Source organism: Anabas testudineus, chromosome 14, assembly GCF_900324465.2.
Source record: "Anabas testudineus chromosome 14, fAnaTes1.2, whole genome shotgun sequence".
Lineage (NCBI taxonomy): Eukaryota > Metazoa > Chordata > Actinopteri > Anabantiformes > Anabantidae > Anabas > Anabas testudineus.
In genome coordinates, this window is record NC_046623.1 from 18,232,938 (window position 1) to 18,250,086 (window position 17,149).

Here is a 17,149-nt window from a genome sequence, read left to right on the forward strand (position 1 = left end):
TTGGTCTGATTTCATACAGTTTGTAACCTATGTATTATTTAAACGGCAAATGTATTTAGGAGCAGATAAAATATGTTTTGAGCTCAAGATTGTCTTTTATATAAAAAAAACCTGTTGAAAATAAAAAATAGTCTCTTGTACAGAGTAAATTCCAGAGACGTGGACTCGAGTCGACGAGAATCAGGCTCAAGTTGCAAATCCAATAAATAAAACCAATAACTAGCAGCTTGACTTGGATTTAATCTCCTGATTCAAACTGACTTTCGACTTCGCCGGAGGGAGGTAATTAAAAAAGACTACACTATAAAAACACTGTGACTGCACTTGGACTGTAATGTCTTGACTTGCAAAGACTTGATGTCGTCCTCAAACCTGCAGAAAAATCATGATCTAATTTTTTTCATGCACCCTCTTTGTTTTGTAAAACGTTGAACTTAAATACGTCTGTGTTGTGTTACTGTAACTGCACAGTATATGTTCCACTTTTAGATGAGGTTTAAAATCAAATTTTATACTTTCATCAAACTGTTGTACACTTGTATAAAGATGACCACAGAGATGAGACCCGGTCATTGCAGCTCTGCAGATAATTACCAACCTTATCGGCAGACTGTTTGACGTTAAAGGTTAAACGTTTCCCTTTCAGCTGCACTTTTATGCACAGTAGCTTCAGAAAGTATTTTGCCGTTTCCGTTTTTGTGACTTTAGTGCATTTGGTAGAAAACTTTGCTCACCAGCACACCCAGATTCCAAATCGAGGTCAGATGCTTTCTCTTTTCTTTAATATTCTTTGAAATGTGTCTGTAGAACTTGTGTCTGCGATCAAACTGTGGTGAGGCGTAGATCAGAGGACGACAGCCTCAGTAATTGTTTATCAGAGCAGTTGAAAAAAGTGAGAAAGTGTTAAATGTAATATGAAGTCTGACAGAACATGATGGAAGCACAGAGAGAGAGAACCCGTGTATTTAAGATAAACAGGAATTGGAAAACTGGCGTTGTGCAGTGAAAGGCTCTCACACGTTGCTATGGAGCGTTTACTGTGCACCGATTATTGAAATGGAAGAAATGACATTAAGTTTGAGGCCCACTAAGCTGGGATTGCAGTTCTGGTCAAAGCTAAGTAGCTTTCCATACAGCGTCCCAGTTTAGTGTCTGTTGCAAGAGACATGAGGGTTTGGGGACAAAAACAAGAACAGTCCATTTTTAAACTATGTACATCAGTGGTCCAGAAAACTGAAACTAGAGCAGGAAAACATAGCAAGTCATCTGATTGGCTCTGTTCCTTTTGGCTAATGCAGGATCTAGACACTGATTTTAACCCTTTTACAAGAGAGAGTACAAGTACAAGTAGAGCAGGATCTGAACAGAGCAATGAGACCTTATCTCAAGACACTCACTGATGGTTCCAGGAACTCAGAAAGTGGGAAACTGGATCTGTTTTTCACAACAGAACTGAATCCGGTGGGCATTGTAGTGGACCAGGGATGTAGGACCACAAGAAAAACTCTTATTTATTCTTATTTTTACTGATGCACAATGAGAAAATTGTGAAAATGATGAAATCCAGTAGATCCCCATTGGATTCCATTAGGTCAGTTATACTTCTCTCATACAAATCCCTTAAAATAAGGAATTATAATAAACAGTAGCGTATATATAGAGTAGAGTGTGATAGTATTATGTGAATAATCTTTTTTTTTTTCAGTATATTTCAGTTTTTCAGTACTCAAAACTAATAACCTAATTCTCCAGATCACATTTAAATTGAACTGGTTGATGGGTTTTATTTAGTATTAGAGTAAGAGTTAAGATTTTCTGTGTTTGTTTGATGAATCTCTTTGAATCCATATATTTAGCTTAATTTTACATTTTTATTTATATTTCTTTTGTAAGATAAAATCACAGGTTTTTTTGTGGTGAATCGTGTATCAAATTATTTTCATTATTTTTTTTAAGTTGTATTTATAATCTTTTTCTAATTTCTATCTTTATTTATTTTTAATATCGTGTGTATCAAATGATTTTCATTATTTTTTTAGTTGTATTTATAATCTTTTTCTAATTTCTATCTTTATTTATTTTTAATATCGTGTGTATCAAATGATTTTCATTATTTTTTTAGTTGTATTTATAATCTTTTTCTAATTTCTATCTTTATTTATATTTAATATCGTGTGTATCAAATGATTTTCATTATTTTTTTAGTTGTATTTATAATCTTTTTCTAATTTCTATCTTTATTTATTTTTAATATCGTGTGTATCAAATGATTTTCATTATTTTTTAGTTGTATTTATAATCTTTTTCTAATTTCTATCTTTATTTATTTTTAATATCGTGTGTATCAAATTATTTTCATTATTTTTTTAGTTGTATTTATAATCTTTTTCTAATTTCTATCTTTATTTATTTTTAATATCGTGTGTATCAAATGATTTTCATTATTTTTTAGTTGTATTTATAATCTTTTTCTAATTTCTATCTTTATTTATATTTAATATCGTGTGTATCAAATGATTTTCATTATTTTTTAGTTGTATTTATAATCTTTTTCTAATTTCTATCTTTATTTATTTTTAATATCGTGTGTATCAAATGATTTTCATTATTTTTTAGTTGTATTTATAATCTTTTTCTAATTTCTATCTTTATTTATTTTTAATATCGTTTTTTATTATTTTTTTTTTTTCCAGGAAACAAAACACGTTGAAACCACCTCGTCATTCTCGGCGATGACGTCATCACCGTGCGTCGCTTGTTCCGCCAGCGTACGGTCTATTCCGTTATGTTTCACGTTTAAATCATCTTTCTGAGGCTTTTGTGTCGTCGCTCCCCGGCAGCTGAATCCTTGGTTTGCATGTAGAGTGAATATAGTTTGTGGTTCACGCTAACTTCACCCAACATGGAGTCCGCGGAGGCCAACGAGGAGAGGACGGGCTCCGTGTCGGCGGCGCAGCGGAGAGCAGAGATCCGCAGGAGGAAGCTGCTCATGAACTCTGAGGACAGGATGAACAGAATCGTGGGCTTCGCCAAAAACGAGGCTGAAAACAACGGTATGCTGTCATGTTAGCACAGATTACACTTCTGTCGATCAGCACACAGTCACTGCTGTTTACAGTGGGTTTTATCGGAACCAGTACAACCCACATTTAACACGTTCAGCCAGATGTTGTGTTAATACAGTCCAGAAAACCTGGAGAGAGCAAAACAAGGATTTAACTAAATGAGACACGCATTAGAAGACAACACTGTACAGTTAAATCATCCCTCATAACACTGACACAGTCTCCCTGCATCCCAATAATAACTGGTACTGATCAGCTGTCACACTGATACTGACTGATACTGATAGGATATCATTTATCAGGGTGATACTGATAAATGTCACATTAACATATTTCAGCATTAGTTATTTTTCATTTTAACCTTCATTTATGATGTAGATGAGGGGAGAAGTTCACCTCTTCTGGTTAAATGTTGTTGTGTTCGTGTCCTCAACAGGAGCGTCCCGGCGTCCCACAGAGCCCCGCTTCCACCTCGACCTCGACAGAACAGAGCTGTGGTCATCGCCTTCCTCTTCTCCCAGACCGTCTCCCTTCCTGCCAGAGGCTTTGGGGCTCGGCAGCCACTCCCGCAGCGCCACCCCAGAGAGGAGAGGCTCCCCGCTGCCAGACTGCAGCGAGCTGTCCGCAGGCTCGCTGGAAGATGATGTGGGAGGGATCCGACAGAGACCCAGGGGCGAGCGGGCGTCAGATGACGTCGGTGGTTCCCCTCGTCGAGGCCTCCAGAAGTACCTGTCTCGTTTTGACGATGCCATGAAACTTCGGGGTCAGCTGGCCAACGAGAAGCCGGCTCCGGACGGAGTGTCTGACTCAGAGGAGTTTGATCCTTTCAGAATCTTCAGGCTGATCGGCAGCATCCTGCTCGCTGTTTTCGTCAGGGTTTTTGTCTGCAAGTATCTGGTGAGAGACGTGAGAGAGTTCGTGGTTATGTCGTTTGTCACATGTGCTCTGAACCTTTTCCAAGTGTTTTTATTGTGATGTTACCAGAAACCTGGCACTGCTGTGGTCATGTGACTCTCACATTTTCTCATTCTAGTCAATATTTGCTCCATTTCTGACCCTAGAGCTGGCCTACATGGGGTTGTCCAAATACTTTCCAAAGGTGAGTTCTCTTAAGATGATCTTTTCCTACTCTAATAGATTCTTGTGTTTTAGTCATGGTTTATTTACATTATTATTATTTACAGTTCACAGATTCTCACAAGATTCGGTATCACTTATTTGAAATGTTCTAACTTGACATCGTTTGTGCTCTGACTTCCTTGTGCTGTGGCTGTCTAGTTAGTCAGTGACGTATACATATTCCTCTTCCTCCAGGTGGAGAAGAAGACCAAGACCACTGTGCTAACCGCTGCCCTTCTGCTGTCGGGTATCCCTGCTGAGGTCATCAACCGCTCCATGGACACCTACAGGAGGATGGGGGATGTCTTTGCTGACCTCTGCGTCTACTTCTTTACCTTTATCCTCTCACATGAAATCCTTCTGCTCATAGGTTCAGAGACTCCCTGATAGTCTGCTAGGACGCCCTTCATGCTGCCCCCTCCCTCTGTCTCCCATAGAAACCAGGCATGCTCATTTACACCCTCTGACGTGGGTTTGTTGTTGACATACTGGAAAGTCCCTGCTGCTTTTTGGTCGCACATCAGCTGGACGAGTTATTTCAGCGCTTTAGGGTTCCACTAAAACTAATCTGTGTGTAACCAGAGAGTCCAGTGTTTGTTACAGACATCCAGGTTATTTTTTGCTCTGGATGGAGGCTCGGAAACAGAACAACTTTGTGTGTGTGAGAGACGAATGTACAGATGTGTTTCGTTGACATTTGTTAAGGTCTGGCACAGAAGCAGGTAAAAGTTGTACTGAGACGTGGACAGTTCAGTTTGACGTTAGACTGGGCAACCACAGATTCCATTTAACTTAACAACAGGAAAACTGGAGTCTCTTCAGGGCCGGGCAATTTATTTTTTTCATTTTGTTGTCATTTAATTTATTTAACTCAGGACCAGTCAGAAAGAATCTGAAACTGACAACCTCCATTTAAAACTTCTGATATTAACTATTTATTAATTATGGCAAATTTAGACCCAGACTGATTTGAAAACTGTAACAAGTCCAATTTTTCACATAGGAACATTTAAAAAGAGTCTATGTAACGTGTAATATGTGGACAACATTTGGAAAAACCTGAGTCTTTCTGTACCCTAATAAACTCTAAAGATTGGGCATAAGCTGGACAGAGCCTCAAACCGGATTCTAGCTTATGACAGATTTGGAGGGAGTAGATCTTACTACTAGTGTACAACACTACGAATGCCTTGTAGTCTTCTCAGTCAGCTGTGCAGTGGTTTCAGTGGGGATGGGGTCAGTGCATTTTCAGTTCCTGACATTCATAACTTGAAACTTCAGATAGTGCATAGACTGTGATGAGCAGAGGAGACTTTATTTGTAGGGTTTAACTTATTCAGTTTATTACATGTTTACATAATCTAGTCCCAGAATTGACTCAATTCATGTGAATTAACTGACAATAACCTGGAAGTGAAGATGTTTATTTACATTAAACCGAAACTTCACCCTTCACGTGACTAAATAAAAGTTACCTGTAGGAGGATTTGAAAGTTAGCCTCATTTAAACATACTAATGATCCAGCTATCAGAGACACGGATGTGTGGCCCAAAACCTGCCCCTAACATCTTGTGTGGAGCTGGAGCTTAGAGCTAAAAGGCTACAGATGACAAAACTACTCTATATAAGCATGAATTGATTGAGGACCTATGACAAGCTTTAGTATTAAAGGACATTAGACAACATTTGTATAGTGTCTCCTAAAGATCGGTTCCAAACAACTTTAATTGGCTCTTTACGAACTAGAACTCGCGTTCAATTTGTGCAGATGAGCCTTTTGTATTTGTCTGTCCAGTGTTCAGAACGGGTCCACCTACGTGAAGACGTTTTCTTCCTTTAGTTTAAGTCAGAAGAAGCATTTAGTCCTTGAATGTGGAGTGTGTCGTTTTGCATGGCTTTAAGCTTAAAACCGCAGTAAACTTCATACAGTGAAATGCGTGATTGACGGGGATGTTTCGGCTTTTTATGCCTAATTGTGTTGATTAGATCTGGTGATGTGTCTCATTAATACATACTATATATGGTGTACTCTCTTCCTCTGTGCTGATAAATGTTCTCGCTTCATCCAAATTAATTTATTAATGTGAATATTTGTTTTCTTCTTAGGTAAATGAATTGGTGTAATTTATCTACTTGAATGTTTTTGATAAAGTTTACAGAAGAACAGTTTTTAATGGCTCATACAGTATCTTCTACATATTTGACTTCAGTAACAATTGTAGTGTTGACATGATGTAAACAGTCTCTGCTTTAAAAACACAGGAACCGATAACCAGACACTTCAAACCAAATAAATACTGTACTCTTTGTGTGACATACTCACTTTCTCAATGAATCATGTAACAACGACATGAATAAAACCTGCTGAAAACCTATTGGATCGATGTTTTGTGGAATAATATTATATATATGTATATATTTTAATTCAAATCAGAATAATTATAAATACTCAAGTTCATGACTGGACCTTGTCCATGTTTGGAGTCGCAGTGCTGACCTCCCACCGCCGGGGGCGCACGTCGCTGCTGACGCTGCACGTTTGTGTCGCAGTTTTCTTACGTGTGGGTTCAACGACACAAACAACCGCCGCTCAACTGTCGTTATAATCTGTGAACTAACTCCACTTTTTAAAGGGCTTAACTGCGTGGACTGAACATGGGGCGTGAGTCGAGGTTTGTTCGAATTATTAATTCAGTCTGATGGTTTTAATTGCATTCGTTTATCGACTGCGGCGAACTTGTGTCGCCGCTAGTTAAACTTTAGCAGTCTTGTGCTAACGTTAGCATGCTAGCTAAGATCTCCAGGTGTTACCACGCATCAATCAACAATCATTTCACAGAATATAAATTAAATAGTTATTTTATATACCTGTCAAGTGTTTGTCAGCTAACATAATATGTACTGTTTGTTCATCAGACACTACAGGAAGCGTTCCGCGTCTCGGGGGCGGTCAGGTAGCCGATCAAAGAGTCGATCCCCGGACAAACGATCCAAGAAAGAAGATCGGGATCGAGACCGGAGCAGGAGGGAACGGTCACGAAGTCGGGACCGTCGCAGGTCCCGGTCAAGAGACAGAAAACGGGCTAGGTGTGTGCTCTATCTTAATATATGTGCACCGCATGGGGCTCTTTAACAGCACTGGTTTGGACTTAAAGGACGATTTCACAGATTTTCCACATGCTTCTTGAGGTTTTAGTTTGAGATGAACAGTAGTAGTTTAATATATAGATGGTATTATCTGAACTTCACACATACTCTCTGAACTAGAATCATAAGATGTTAAGTTAGAAAACACCAACTGTGATATTTTATGTAGAATAGCTACAAGTTCTTTCAGATTCACTTGTATTTACAGTCTGATATTACTTTAAAGGGGGGTTTAATTCTGCTTTTAGTCCAGTTCAGGACTTATCACACATTACATTTCCACATGAAGGTTGTTAGGCCACTGCTTGATATTGTAAAGTTACATTAGTTTAAAGTTTACATTACAAAAGACAGAAGAAATGACATGTAGAACAATCGGTTTCCTGCAGCTCCATCAAAATTAATGAGTAATTATTGTAGTTGCATGTTGCACCGCTGGCATCAGCATGTTGTCAGTCGTGCAAGACGTTTTCTGCTTCTTTACTAAAGTAAAAGTAGAAAAACCACATTACGAAAATCATTTACTGCAAGTGGGAGTCTAACATTCAAAGCTTTTTTTTTAAGTAAAAAAGAACCATTTTACTTTTTTGCAGCTGCAGTTTTTTTGCAGCTGCTTTATTGAACTTGTCAATTGACATTTTCAGATGGCTTGATATAGTGAGTTGGACAAAGTGTGACAAAGTCTTTAAGTGAATTCACTGTTCCCCTCACCTTTTGAGTTTTCATATCTTTGCTTTGCCTGTCCAGGCGCTCCAGGAGCCGAGAACGGAGGAGGTCCAGAAGCAGAGACAGGAGGAGATCAGGCAGCAGGAGCAGAGCCCGGAGGTCCCGATCTGGAAGCCCCAGCAAGAGCAGAAAAGCAGATGAAAAGTGAGGCTCTCTTTAAAAAAATACATCATCTCATAAAAAAAAACTGACAGTTTTAAAAAAACAAACTCTCCTGGAACCATCAAGTGTAATTTGTAAATTAATCCATAATTTTGCTGCAGCTTGTGTCTTTTATCATCACGGTATGGGGAGTTAAAGTACGGTTTGTCTCTGAGTCAGGACAGATACAGTTTACAAAGTTGAAATATGCAGCCAATATAGTTTTAACCCCTTTAATGACTTAGAAACAGTCTTACATAATATGGGTTGGGAAGGTTGCACCTACTTCTGTTTTTCTAACTTAGTTTTTTTGTTTATCTTCTGTACAGGTCAAGGAGCAAGGAGAAAGACACTCTCGAGCCTGTATCTGAAAAGAAAAAAGTTAAAGAGGAGAAAGAGGATGAGAAAGGGGAGGATGTAAGTGCCACATACCCAGTTCTTGCTAATCACAGATCACTGGTCACCAAATAGAAGGCTAATTTTGCTCATCTTTCCATTGTGTCTGTGCAGCAAGACTTTGACCAGAACAAGCTTGAGGAAGAGATGAGAAAGAGGAAGGAGCGAGTGGAGAAGTGGAGGGAAGAGCAGAGGAAGAAGGCCATCGAAAACATCGGCGAGATCAAGAAAGAACTGGAGGAGATGAAACAGGGCAAGAAGTGGAGTCTGGAGGATGATGATGGTGAGGAAACACTGTTTAACGAATTTCCCCAAGGGGATCAATAAAGTATACATTATTATTATTATTATTATTATTATTATTATTATTATTATTATTATTATTATTATTATTATTAAAATGACCTGCAGTACTTTGGTTTAAATCAGTTTTACCTTGCAGCTTATTTGGCAGGTTTATCCTTTGTGTAAGTAAATGCTCTGCATGTGACTCCTGATCTAAATGAGAAAGTAAATTCTCCCAACTCTGCTAACTAACCCTAACCATTTCAGATGATGACGAGGATGGTTCAGCACCTATGGACGGTGACGACGACGAAGATGGGGAAGACAAGGGAGAGAAGAAAGAGAAGGAGATAAAAGAGGAGAAGAAAGAGGAAGGTGAGAAGGACAAGGAGACTCCCATGGAGCAGGAGGTTGAGGAGGACGACGTGGATCCTCTGGACGCCTACATGGAGGAGGTTAAACAGGAGGTGAAGAAGTTCAACATGGGAGCCATGAAAGGAAACGATAAGGTGAGTGTGAGGGAAGGATACTGCCCCACTTCAATTTGGAGTTAAGTCATGAAACATTTCTTAATATTGTGAAATACACAGGACAGGCCCGTTCACCTGTTTTGTCTACAGATGTTTGTGTGGATGCTTTATGTTCTGTTTTACCAGAACCTGTATATTCATATCTTTCTGTTGTTTGCAGAAAGGAGCAATGACGGTAACCAAAGTGGTGACAGTTGTTAAAACCAAAAAAGGACCTCACACTCACAAGAAGAAGGGTGAGCTGATGGAAAATGACCAGGATGCTATGGAGGTGAATTTAGTTTTATTAGTGAAACATGCAGGAGTTTCAACCTGCGAGGTTTCTGTCCTCAGTTCCCAGGGTTTCTGCAAAAAACCAAAAAGTTTATGATGTTTTTGACAGTATTCATCAGAAGAAGAGGAGGTGGATCTGCAAACAGCTCTGACGGGTTTCCAGACCAAACAGAGGAAAATCCTTGAGCCTGTTGATCACGGGAAGATCCAGTATGAGGCTTACCGCAAAAACTTTTATGTGGAGGTGCCTGAGCTGGCCAAGATGACTCAAGAAGGTCAGTGACAAGAACAGTACAGAAAGAAGCATGTATCCTATTAATTAAGTTCCCTTATAAGAAAGCTGGATCCAGACGGACTACCTCTGAATACCTCTACCTGGAAATTGTAAATCATCTCGTTTTTAGACTGAGTGAATGCACTTTGCATGACTGTTAAAAGTTTCTAGGAGCTCATGAATAGTTTCCCAGATGCTGGGTGCAGAATCTGTTATTTCCTAAGCCAGAAACCTGCATCACAAAGTACAATCTTCACAATGAGGTACATAGAAATTCAACACAGTGCAATGTTGACTTCTTGTCTGGATTATTTAGACTTACGTACTTACTCCATGATCAGATATTCCTGAATCTAACTCTGTAAACCTTCAGCATTCTGATCATTTTGTTCCATGTTGAATAGCTAAACAATCAAACAGTGTTGAGCATATAAATACTATATCCGCTGAGAAACCTGTATGGCCATGTACTATGTGTTGTACTGTTCCCTCCTAACATTTCTCTGTGTGGTTGTTTTTGTCTGTTCAGAGGTGAATGCATACAGACTGGAACTGGAAGGCATTACTGTCAAAGGAAAGGGGTGCCCCAAACCCATCAAGACCTGGGTGCAGTGCGGGGTGTCGATGAAGATCCTCAATGCTTTGAAGAAGTGAGTGTTAATGTTCATTACTGCTGATGTGATGGACTTTGGCATATTTGTAGGGACAGTGTAGTCATTTAACTGATATAAACAAAAATATAACTACTTATATCCCATTTATTCCCATGACACTTGGTCTGACACTCCCCATTCGTGTAAAATTTTTTTCCGAATGTACCCAGGCATGGCTACGAGAAGCCCACCCCCATCCAAGCCCAGGCCATCCCTGCCATCATGTCGGGCCGAGACCTCATTGGCATTGCTAAGACTGGCAGCGGGAAAACCATAGCCTTCCTGCTGCCCATGTTCCGACACATCATGGATCAGAGGCCTCTGGAAGAGTCTGAGGGACCCATCTGTAAGGATTATGTTATTACATCCCTTAGACATCACTGTGACATGAACAGGATGGTTTGTCTATAAGCAAGTGAAGAGATGTGTGATGTCCTAGTCCAGTGCTTTTCAGGGACCTGGTTCAGGACATAAATGTAGGTCAAAGGAAGACGGAAATAGCACCCCCTGTCTCTTTGGAATAATGACCCACTATCTGTTATGCTTCTATAGTATGTATTGTCTTCTTTTTACGACATGTCAAGTGTCATTATAGACAATTAATTTTATTGGCAAATACGCTGCATCAGATTTTAGCAGTTTTGAGAACATCTGAGTTCTCAGATAGTAAAAGACGTGAAGGATGACGTGTTCTCATCTGTGTTTTTTTTTTCTCTCCCTGCCACAGCTGTTATCATGACTCCGACCAGAGAGTTGGCCCTGCAGATCACCAAGGAGTGTAAGAAGTTCTCTAAACCACTGGGGCTCAGGGTGGTGTGTGTTTATGGAGGCACGGGTATCAGCGAACAGGTAAACGCACACACAAACTAATGGTGCCTGTTGATTTTATTTCCAAAGTAACAGTTTGGCACAGTAATACTCAGTGGCACTATCATGATAAAAGAGCTTTTTCTCCTCTCTCCCATTTTATTTTGACTAATTCTATTTATTCTCTATTTGGGAGAAATATGAAACTCAAACATAATAATAATAATAATAATAATAATAATAATAATAATAATAATAATAATAATAATAATAATAATATTTCCTTGTTTGTTTCTCTATGTAGTTAAGCTCAGGTTATAGTAGTTACTGAAAGGGAAGAGAGTTGCAAAGAGAGCTAAACTAACCCAGCTGGGACTCAGAGAGTGAAGGGAGACATGTTTTGTTTGATTTGATTTGACTTTTTTTCAGACTCATTTCTGAAGCTGCCTCTAACCTGACTGCCTGTTATTTAAACTATTTTCTGTTTTCATTTCTTTGGAAAATACGTAAATAGGCTAATGTTATTAGAGCTTTATAAAATGGTCTGCTACAGTAATAATTACTTTTTGCATAATTGTATTTTGCAATAATACGAATGCTTGATGTCTTGAAGCTTGAAGCACACTTGCAGAGTTTAGTTACATCCTGTTGTTTTTGTGTTGCAGATTGCCGAACTGAAGAGAGGAGCAGAGATCATTGTGTGCACACCAGGACGGATGATTGACATGCTGGGGGCCAACAGTGGTGAGTTATTACACCTTGTCCCTCACTTTAATGCAAATAACCACTTTGAGCCTATTAATTTTCTGTGCATGAAATAAATGTTGCAAAATGATGAAGAACAAAGTCCATGTACAAGTACCATTCACTAAACTGTTGACATTATTTGACCACCTCTGGGATCAGTCATATCTACAAGACAGTGATGTGTTTCCTGAAGATCAGGGCAAGTACAGGTAGGTGGACCTGGTGCTGTCTCCATGGTTCCTCGATCTCCAAGCCAGAGACTCTGTTTGATGATTTAGTATCATAACATGGACGTAGGTTTGTCTGGACCTGTAATTTCTTATATTAATGAGAGTAGTCTGAACCAGGGTTCTACGATGATGTTGTTTTTAGTACACACTCATAAATAAAGTCACTACTTGATATTCAAAGCACACACAGTTGTGCTCACAGTTAAAACATCGTCTGCCTCTGTAATTAGTTGTAATTTAGAACTTGTGTAACTTCTGAGAACAGCTGTCATTGTAGAGCCCTGTACAGCAAATTCACATAATAAATGATGATGTTATTAGAAAGTACTGGCTTATATTTGAAACGTTATTGTTCATTATTATAGTAGAAGGGGGATTTTGTTGTTTCCACACATGCGAGGTAATCTGTAATATGTTTCCCTTGTAGGTGAAAAGGCGCTTGGTCAGATAATGCTTGATGGGGCTCCATCTCTTGTATTGTATCTTGAGGCTGTTTTCTGACTTTTACAGGTCCCTCATGCCCCTGAGATGGTACGCAAGACCAGAGTCAAGCAAACAAAAAAAGAACTTTTAAATACAAATAAAATAAAACCCTGACCACTTGAACTTGAAAGTTAGGATGCTTTGTGTTGTTATTAGTAATCTTAATCGGAGGAAGGTTGTATGTGTTTGGTAGGTTATTAAATGTTTCATGAAGAAGGCAGGATGCGTATGAGGACTGATGTTTCCTGAAGTTAACAGTTCTCTTTATGCTCTTCTCCCTCGCTGTATAGGTCGAGTCACCAACCTGCGCAGAGTCACATATGTGGTGTTGGATGAAGCAGACAGGATGTTTGACATGGGCTTTGAGCCTCAGGTAAAAGTCACTCTGCGCAGTGAGACTTCTGTTACCTTGGATTTCATCCTGTCCTGTAAAACCCAGAAACACAAAATCTATCTTTTCCTTCTTCTAGGTGATGCGTATTGTGGACAACGTGCGTCCAGACCGTCAGACAGTCATGTTTTCAGCCACCTTCCCAAGGGCCATGGAGGCGCTGGCTCGAAGGATCCTGGCCAAGCCCATAGAGGTTCAGGTCGGAGGCCGCAGTGTCGTCTGCTCTGATGTGGAACAACACGTGGTAAGTTATCTACGCTTGAGCATTTCTTACGTATGTTCATACGTACACTGCATACTACGATGTATGGTTCCTAGGACTAGCTGCTGGGAACCTTACCAGTGTTTTTTAATTTATATTGATAATTCAGGACAAACCAGGCTCCTCGTTTCTCTGACTTTTTCTTTATTTGTTTCTGCAGCTGGTGATTGATGAGGACAAGAAGTTCCTGAAGCTGCTTGAGATTCTGGGTCACTACCAGGAGAAGGGCTCAGTCATCATCTTTGTGGACAAACAGGAGCATGCAGACGGACTGCTGAAAGACCTGATGAAAGCTTCTTACCCCTGCATGTCTCTGCATGGAGGTAAGATGTCAGATTTGGAAAGCAACATTGTGATCTTTGTATATTTTTGACAATTTGAACGAGTAAAATAAAACATTTGCTTCTGGGCTCTGATTGTTTTGTTAACACCTCCAGACAGATGAATAAAGGGGACCTACATTACGTCATATTGAAGATCATCTGTTGACTGTTTTCTGTAGGTCTGATTTTGTGGTTCTCCTCTTAGGAATCGACCAGTACGACAGAGACAGCATCATCAATGACTTCAAGAATGGAGCTTGTCGTCTGATGGTGGCCACCTCTGTGGCAGCTAGAGGCCTGGACGTCAAGCAGCTGATCCTGGTAGTTAACTACAGCTGCCCCAACCACTATGAGGACTATGTGCACAGGGCGGGGCGCACTGGACGAGCAGGCAACAAGGTCAGTTGCTTAAAGGGGAACTGGATTTTAGATGTCTAATGTGATCTAGATGAGATCAGAGACCAGTGAAGTTTGATAACTGATGTTCAGCGTCTTGTCAGTTTGGACTGAAATTCATCTGATGAGACGAGATGAAAACCTTCTGTTTTCTACATCTTCTTTTTCAAGGGCTACGCCTACACCTTTATCACAGAGGATCAGGTTCGATATGCTGGAGATATCATCAAAGCCTTGGAACTGTCGGGGTCTCCTGTTCCGCCTGAACTTGAGCAGCTTTGGGCGTCCTTCAAAGACCAGCAGAAGGCGGTAAGATGAAGAAACGGGAACCTGAAAATAGCAGAAGTGTTTGTGCACCACAGTGGCACTGAGTCTTAAAGCTGAATTAGGCAGGACTTGGATCTGGAGGAAAGATGTTTTTGGGCAGCTTTAAAAAGTGATCCATGCGAGTGTTAACTAAGCAGCATCACCTTGATGACCTTTTTTTTCCTCCCCTTCTTCACCTGTGCAGGAAGGGAAGACCATTAAGAGCAGCAGCGGCTTCTCAGGAAAAGGTTTTAAGTTTGATGAGACTGAACACGCTCTGGCCAATGAGAGAAAGAAGCTGCAGAAAGCTGCTCTTGGACTTCAAGACTCTGACGATGAGGACGGAGCCCTGGATGTGAGTGACCTTTACATATCACAGTTCATTACATTAACATGTTAATGGAACAAAACGGTGAGCTCAGCTGTTTCTCAGTGTGTCATGATTATGATTTCATCATCTCAGTTATACATTACTGCCCCCCCTCCCCAACAGATCGAGGAGCAAATCGAGAGCATGTTCAACTCCAAAAAGAGAGTGAAGGATCTGTCTGCTCCCGGGGCAGCTGCTGGTCCTGCAGGAACAGTTGCAGCCACAGCAGCGGCTCCCGGAGGCCTGCCAGGTCTCGGACCCACGTCTGCAGGAAACATCCAGAAGCTGGAGATGGCCAAGAGGCTGGCGCTCAAGATCAACGCTCAGAAGAACCTGGGTGCTGAGGCTCAGGTAAAAAAACAAAAAACAAACAAAGAGATAAAAACTGTGGGGCTAATAATAAAAACTCCATCATGGCTCATTTTTGATCAGTAAATGTTCTACAGCTAAATCAACTCCGCTGCACAAATATATTTAACCTAACTGTGCCTCTGGGCTAAAACGAGGAAATTATGACTAAGAAGAACTGAGGTCATTTTCTATTTGATCAGTGGGACTGATGTTGTTTCAGGATTCTTTTCTGCCAAACACTAAAAGTCAAACTGTCTTTTGTTTTCCTGCACAGGATGTGATGCAGCAGGCCACAAACGCCATCCTGCGGGGTGGCACCATCATGACGCCCTCAGTGTCAGCTAAGACCATCGCGGAGCAGCTGGCAGAGAAGATCAATGCCAAGCTCAACTACACCCCCGTAGAGAAGCTGGAGGAGGAGCGGCAGGCCGCCGAACAGGCAGAGACCGTCAAGAGATACGAAGAGGAGCTGGAGATCAACGACTTCCCTCAGGTCAGCAGCGCACGGTGCTGAGCAGGGAGTGCTAAAATATTCAGCAGATGAATGTTTTATTTTTGACAGCTGTGGTTTAGCTCTGTAACAAGCAGCTCGCTGGAAACTAACAAACACAGGATGAAAAGACTCACATGGCATTTTCCTTTAAAACCATTCTGATTAGATCTAACATTTAATTTTTAACACCACCTGACGCTGTTAGATCCAGTATTTATCTTCAGTTGTCTCCGGTCATTGGTTTCCATTCTTTAATTTTCCTGATTGTAATGATTTCTTAAAACCCCAATAACTCTGGTGCTTTCATCAGTCATGTACAGGTGATGTACAGGTGATGTACAGGTGTAGTCCAGGACCCCACAGCATCATTTTTACAAATGTATTCACCATTAGACTTAACATAAGGACGTGTTGCAACGTGTTTCTTATTCTGTCCCCCCAGACGGCCAGGTGGAAGGTGACGTCTAAAGAAGCTCTGCAGAGGATCGGTGAATACTCCGAAGCTGCCATCACCATCAGAGGAACCTATTTCCCTCCAGGCAAAGAGCCCAAAGAGGGAGAACGCAAGATCTACCTGGCTATTGAAAGTATGAATGAGGAAATAATGTCTTGTGTAAACATCCAGATTCATTCCAGAGGTGGTTGAACATCTGTGTAGGGGATGCTTCCTGTTTTCCTGTCTGTGTAACGCTGCTGTTGTCTCCTAGGTGCTAATGAACTGGCTGTGCAGAAAGCCAAAACAGAGATTACACGGTTAATTAAGGAAGAGCTCATCAGATTAGTAAGTATCTTCTGCTGTTTGCAAAGCGTGCTCTTGTGTTATTATCTGGCTAAAGACACCAGGAGCCTGTTTCAAACATAAAATATGAATACAACATGTCGTCACTGCCTTTTTCTCATCACCTCTTTTTCTCTGTTTAGCAAAACTCCTACCAGCCGACGAGCAAAGGTCGCTACAAAGTGCTGTAGAGGAGCAACCAGGGCTCCTGATGTCATCGAGAATATTTTAGTCTATATTTTAATTCATGTCTCCTTTGATTGACTAAGTTTAGTCTTTGATTTTGTTTAAGTTTGAATTTTTTTTTTATATGTAGAAACCATTAATACCAAAATGTCTGATGCTGTTTTCACTGTTGGTGTCATTAAACCATCACAAAGCTACAATAAACTAATTGTTGTTCAGTGGAAGATTTATTTATTTAATATGTCTGCTGTCATCATAAGGAAATCATGTTCTGATGATTTTAATTTTCTCTGCTGACAATAAAACTGCTCACCAATCTGGGAAATATTTAAAGTTAGGTTCTGTTCTTGCAGCTGTTTGTTGGAGGGTTATGATTCCGTTTCAGGGCAGAAACATTAAAAATGAAGCAGAGCAGC

At 40.3% G+C, this 17,149-nt stretch overlaps 2 protein-coding genes across 2 annotated transcripts; both read left to right on the top strand.

The window, feature by feature from the left end:
- Window positions 1–2,720: 2,720 nt before the first annotated feature.
- On the top strand, window positions 2,721–6,560 carry camlg (calcium modulating ligand). The gene is made up of 4 exons (XM_026373269.1): window positions 2,721–3,053; window positions 3,502–3,962; window positions 4,099–4,164; window positions 4,380–6,560. Exons 1-4 carry the CDS (start codon window positions 2,903–2,905, stop codon window positions 4,569–4,571), a joined length of 870 nt encoding a protein of 289 aa, XP_026229054.1. The 5' UTR covers window positions 2,721–2,902; the 3' UTR covers window positions 4,572–6,560.
- Window positions 6,561–6,728: 168 nt separating this feature from the next.
- On the top strand, window positions 6,729–16,954 carry ddx46 (DEAD (Asp-Glu-Ala-Asp) box polypeptide 46). Its single transcript, XM_026371785.1, has 23 exons — window positions 6,729–6,857; window positions 7,102–7,272; window positions 8,080–8,202; window positions 8,529–8,616; window positions 8,710–8,878; window positions 9,148–9,389; window positions 9,571–9,681; window positions 9,793–9,958; window positions 10,487–10,607; window positions 10,781–10,956; window positions 11,338–11,459; window positions 12,083–12,161; window positions 13,168–13,250; window positions 13,348–13,512; window positions 13,691–13,853; window positions 14,059–14,252; window positions 14,421–14,558; window positions 14,761–14,910; window positions 15,049–15,276; window positions 15,551–15,769; window positions 16,212–16,356; window positions 16,477–16,550; window positions 16,691–16,954. The coding sequence occupies exons 1-23, from the start codon at window positions 6,841–6,843 to the stop codon at window positions 16,736–16,738; spliced, it is 3,192 nt and encodes a 1,063-aa protein (XP_026227570.1). The 5' UTR covers window positions 6,729–6,840; the 3' UTR covers window positions 16,739–16,954.
- Window positions 16,955–17,149: the final 195 nt, after the last annotated feature.

Excerpts from the sequence above, each read along its gene's own strand:
- ddx46 (XM_026371785.1), top strand. Across the intron at positions 9,959-10,486 it reads GGCCAAGATGACTCAAGAAG|AGGTGAATGCATACAGACTG; the intron begins GTCAGTGACAAG and ends TTGTCTGTTCAG. Across the intron at positions 13,513-13,690 it reads CTGATGTGGAACAACACGTG|CTGGTGATTGATGAGGACAA; the intron begins GTAAGTTATCTA and ends TTGTTTCTGCAG.
- camlg (XM_026373269.1), top strand. The coding sequence starts at position 2,903 with ATGGAGTCCGCGGAGGCCAACGAGGAGAGGACGGGCTCCGTGTCGGCG. Across the intron at positions 3,054-3,501 it reads AAACGAGGCTGAAAACAACG|GAGCGTCCCGGCGTCCCACA; the intron begins GTATGCTGTCAT and ends TGTCCTCAACAG. Across the intron at positions 4,165-4,379 it reads TGTCCAAATACTTTCCAAAG|GTGGAGAAGAAGACCAAGAC; the intron begins GTGAGTTCTCTT and ends CTCTTCCTCCAG.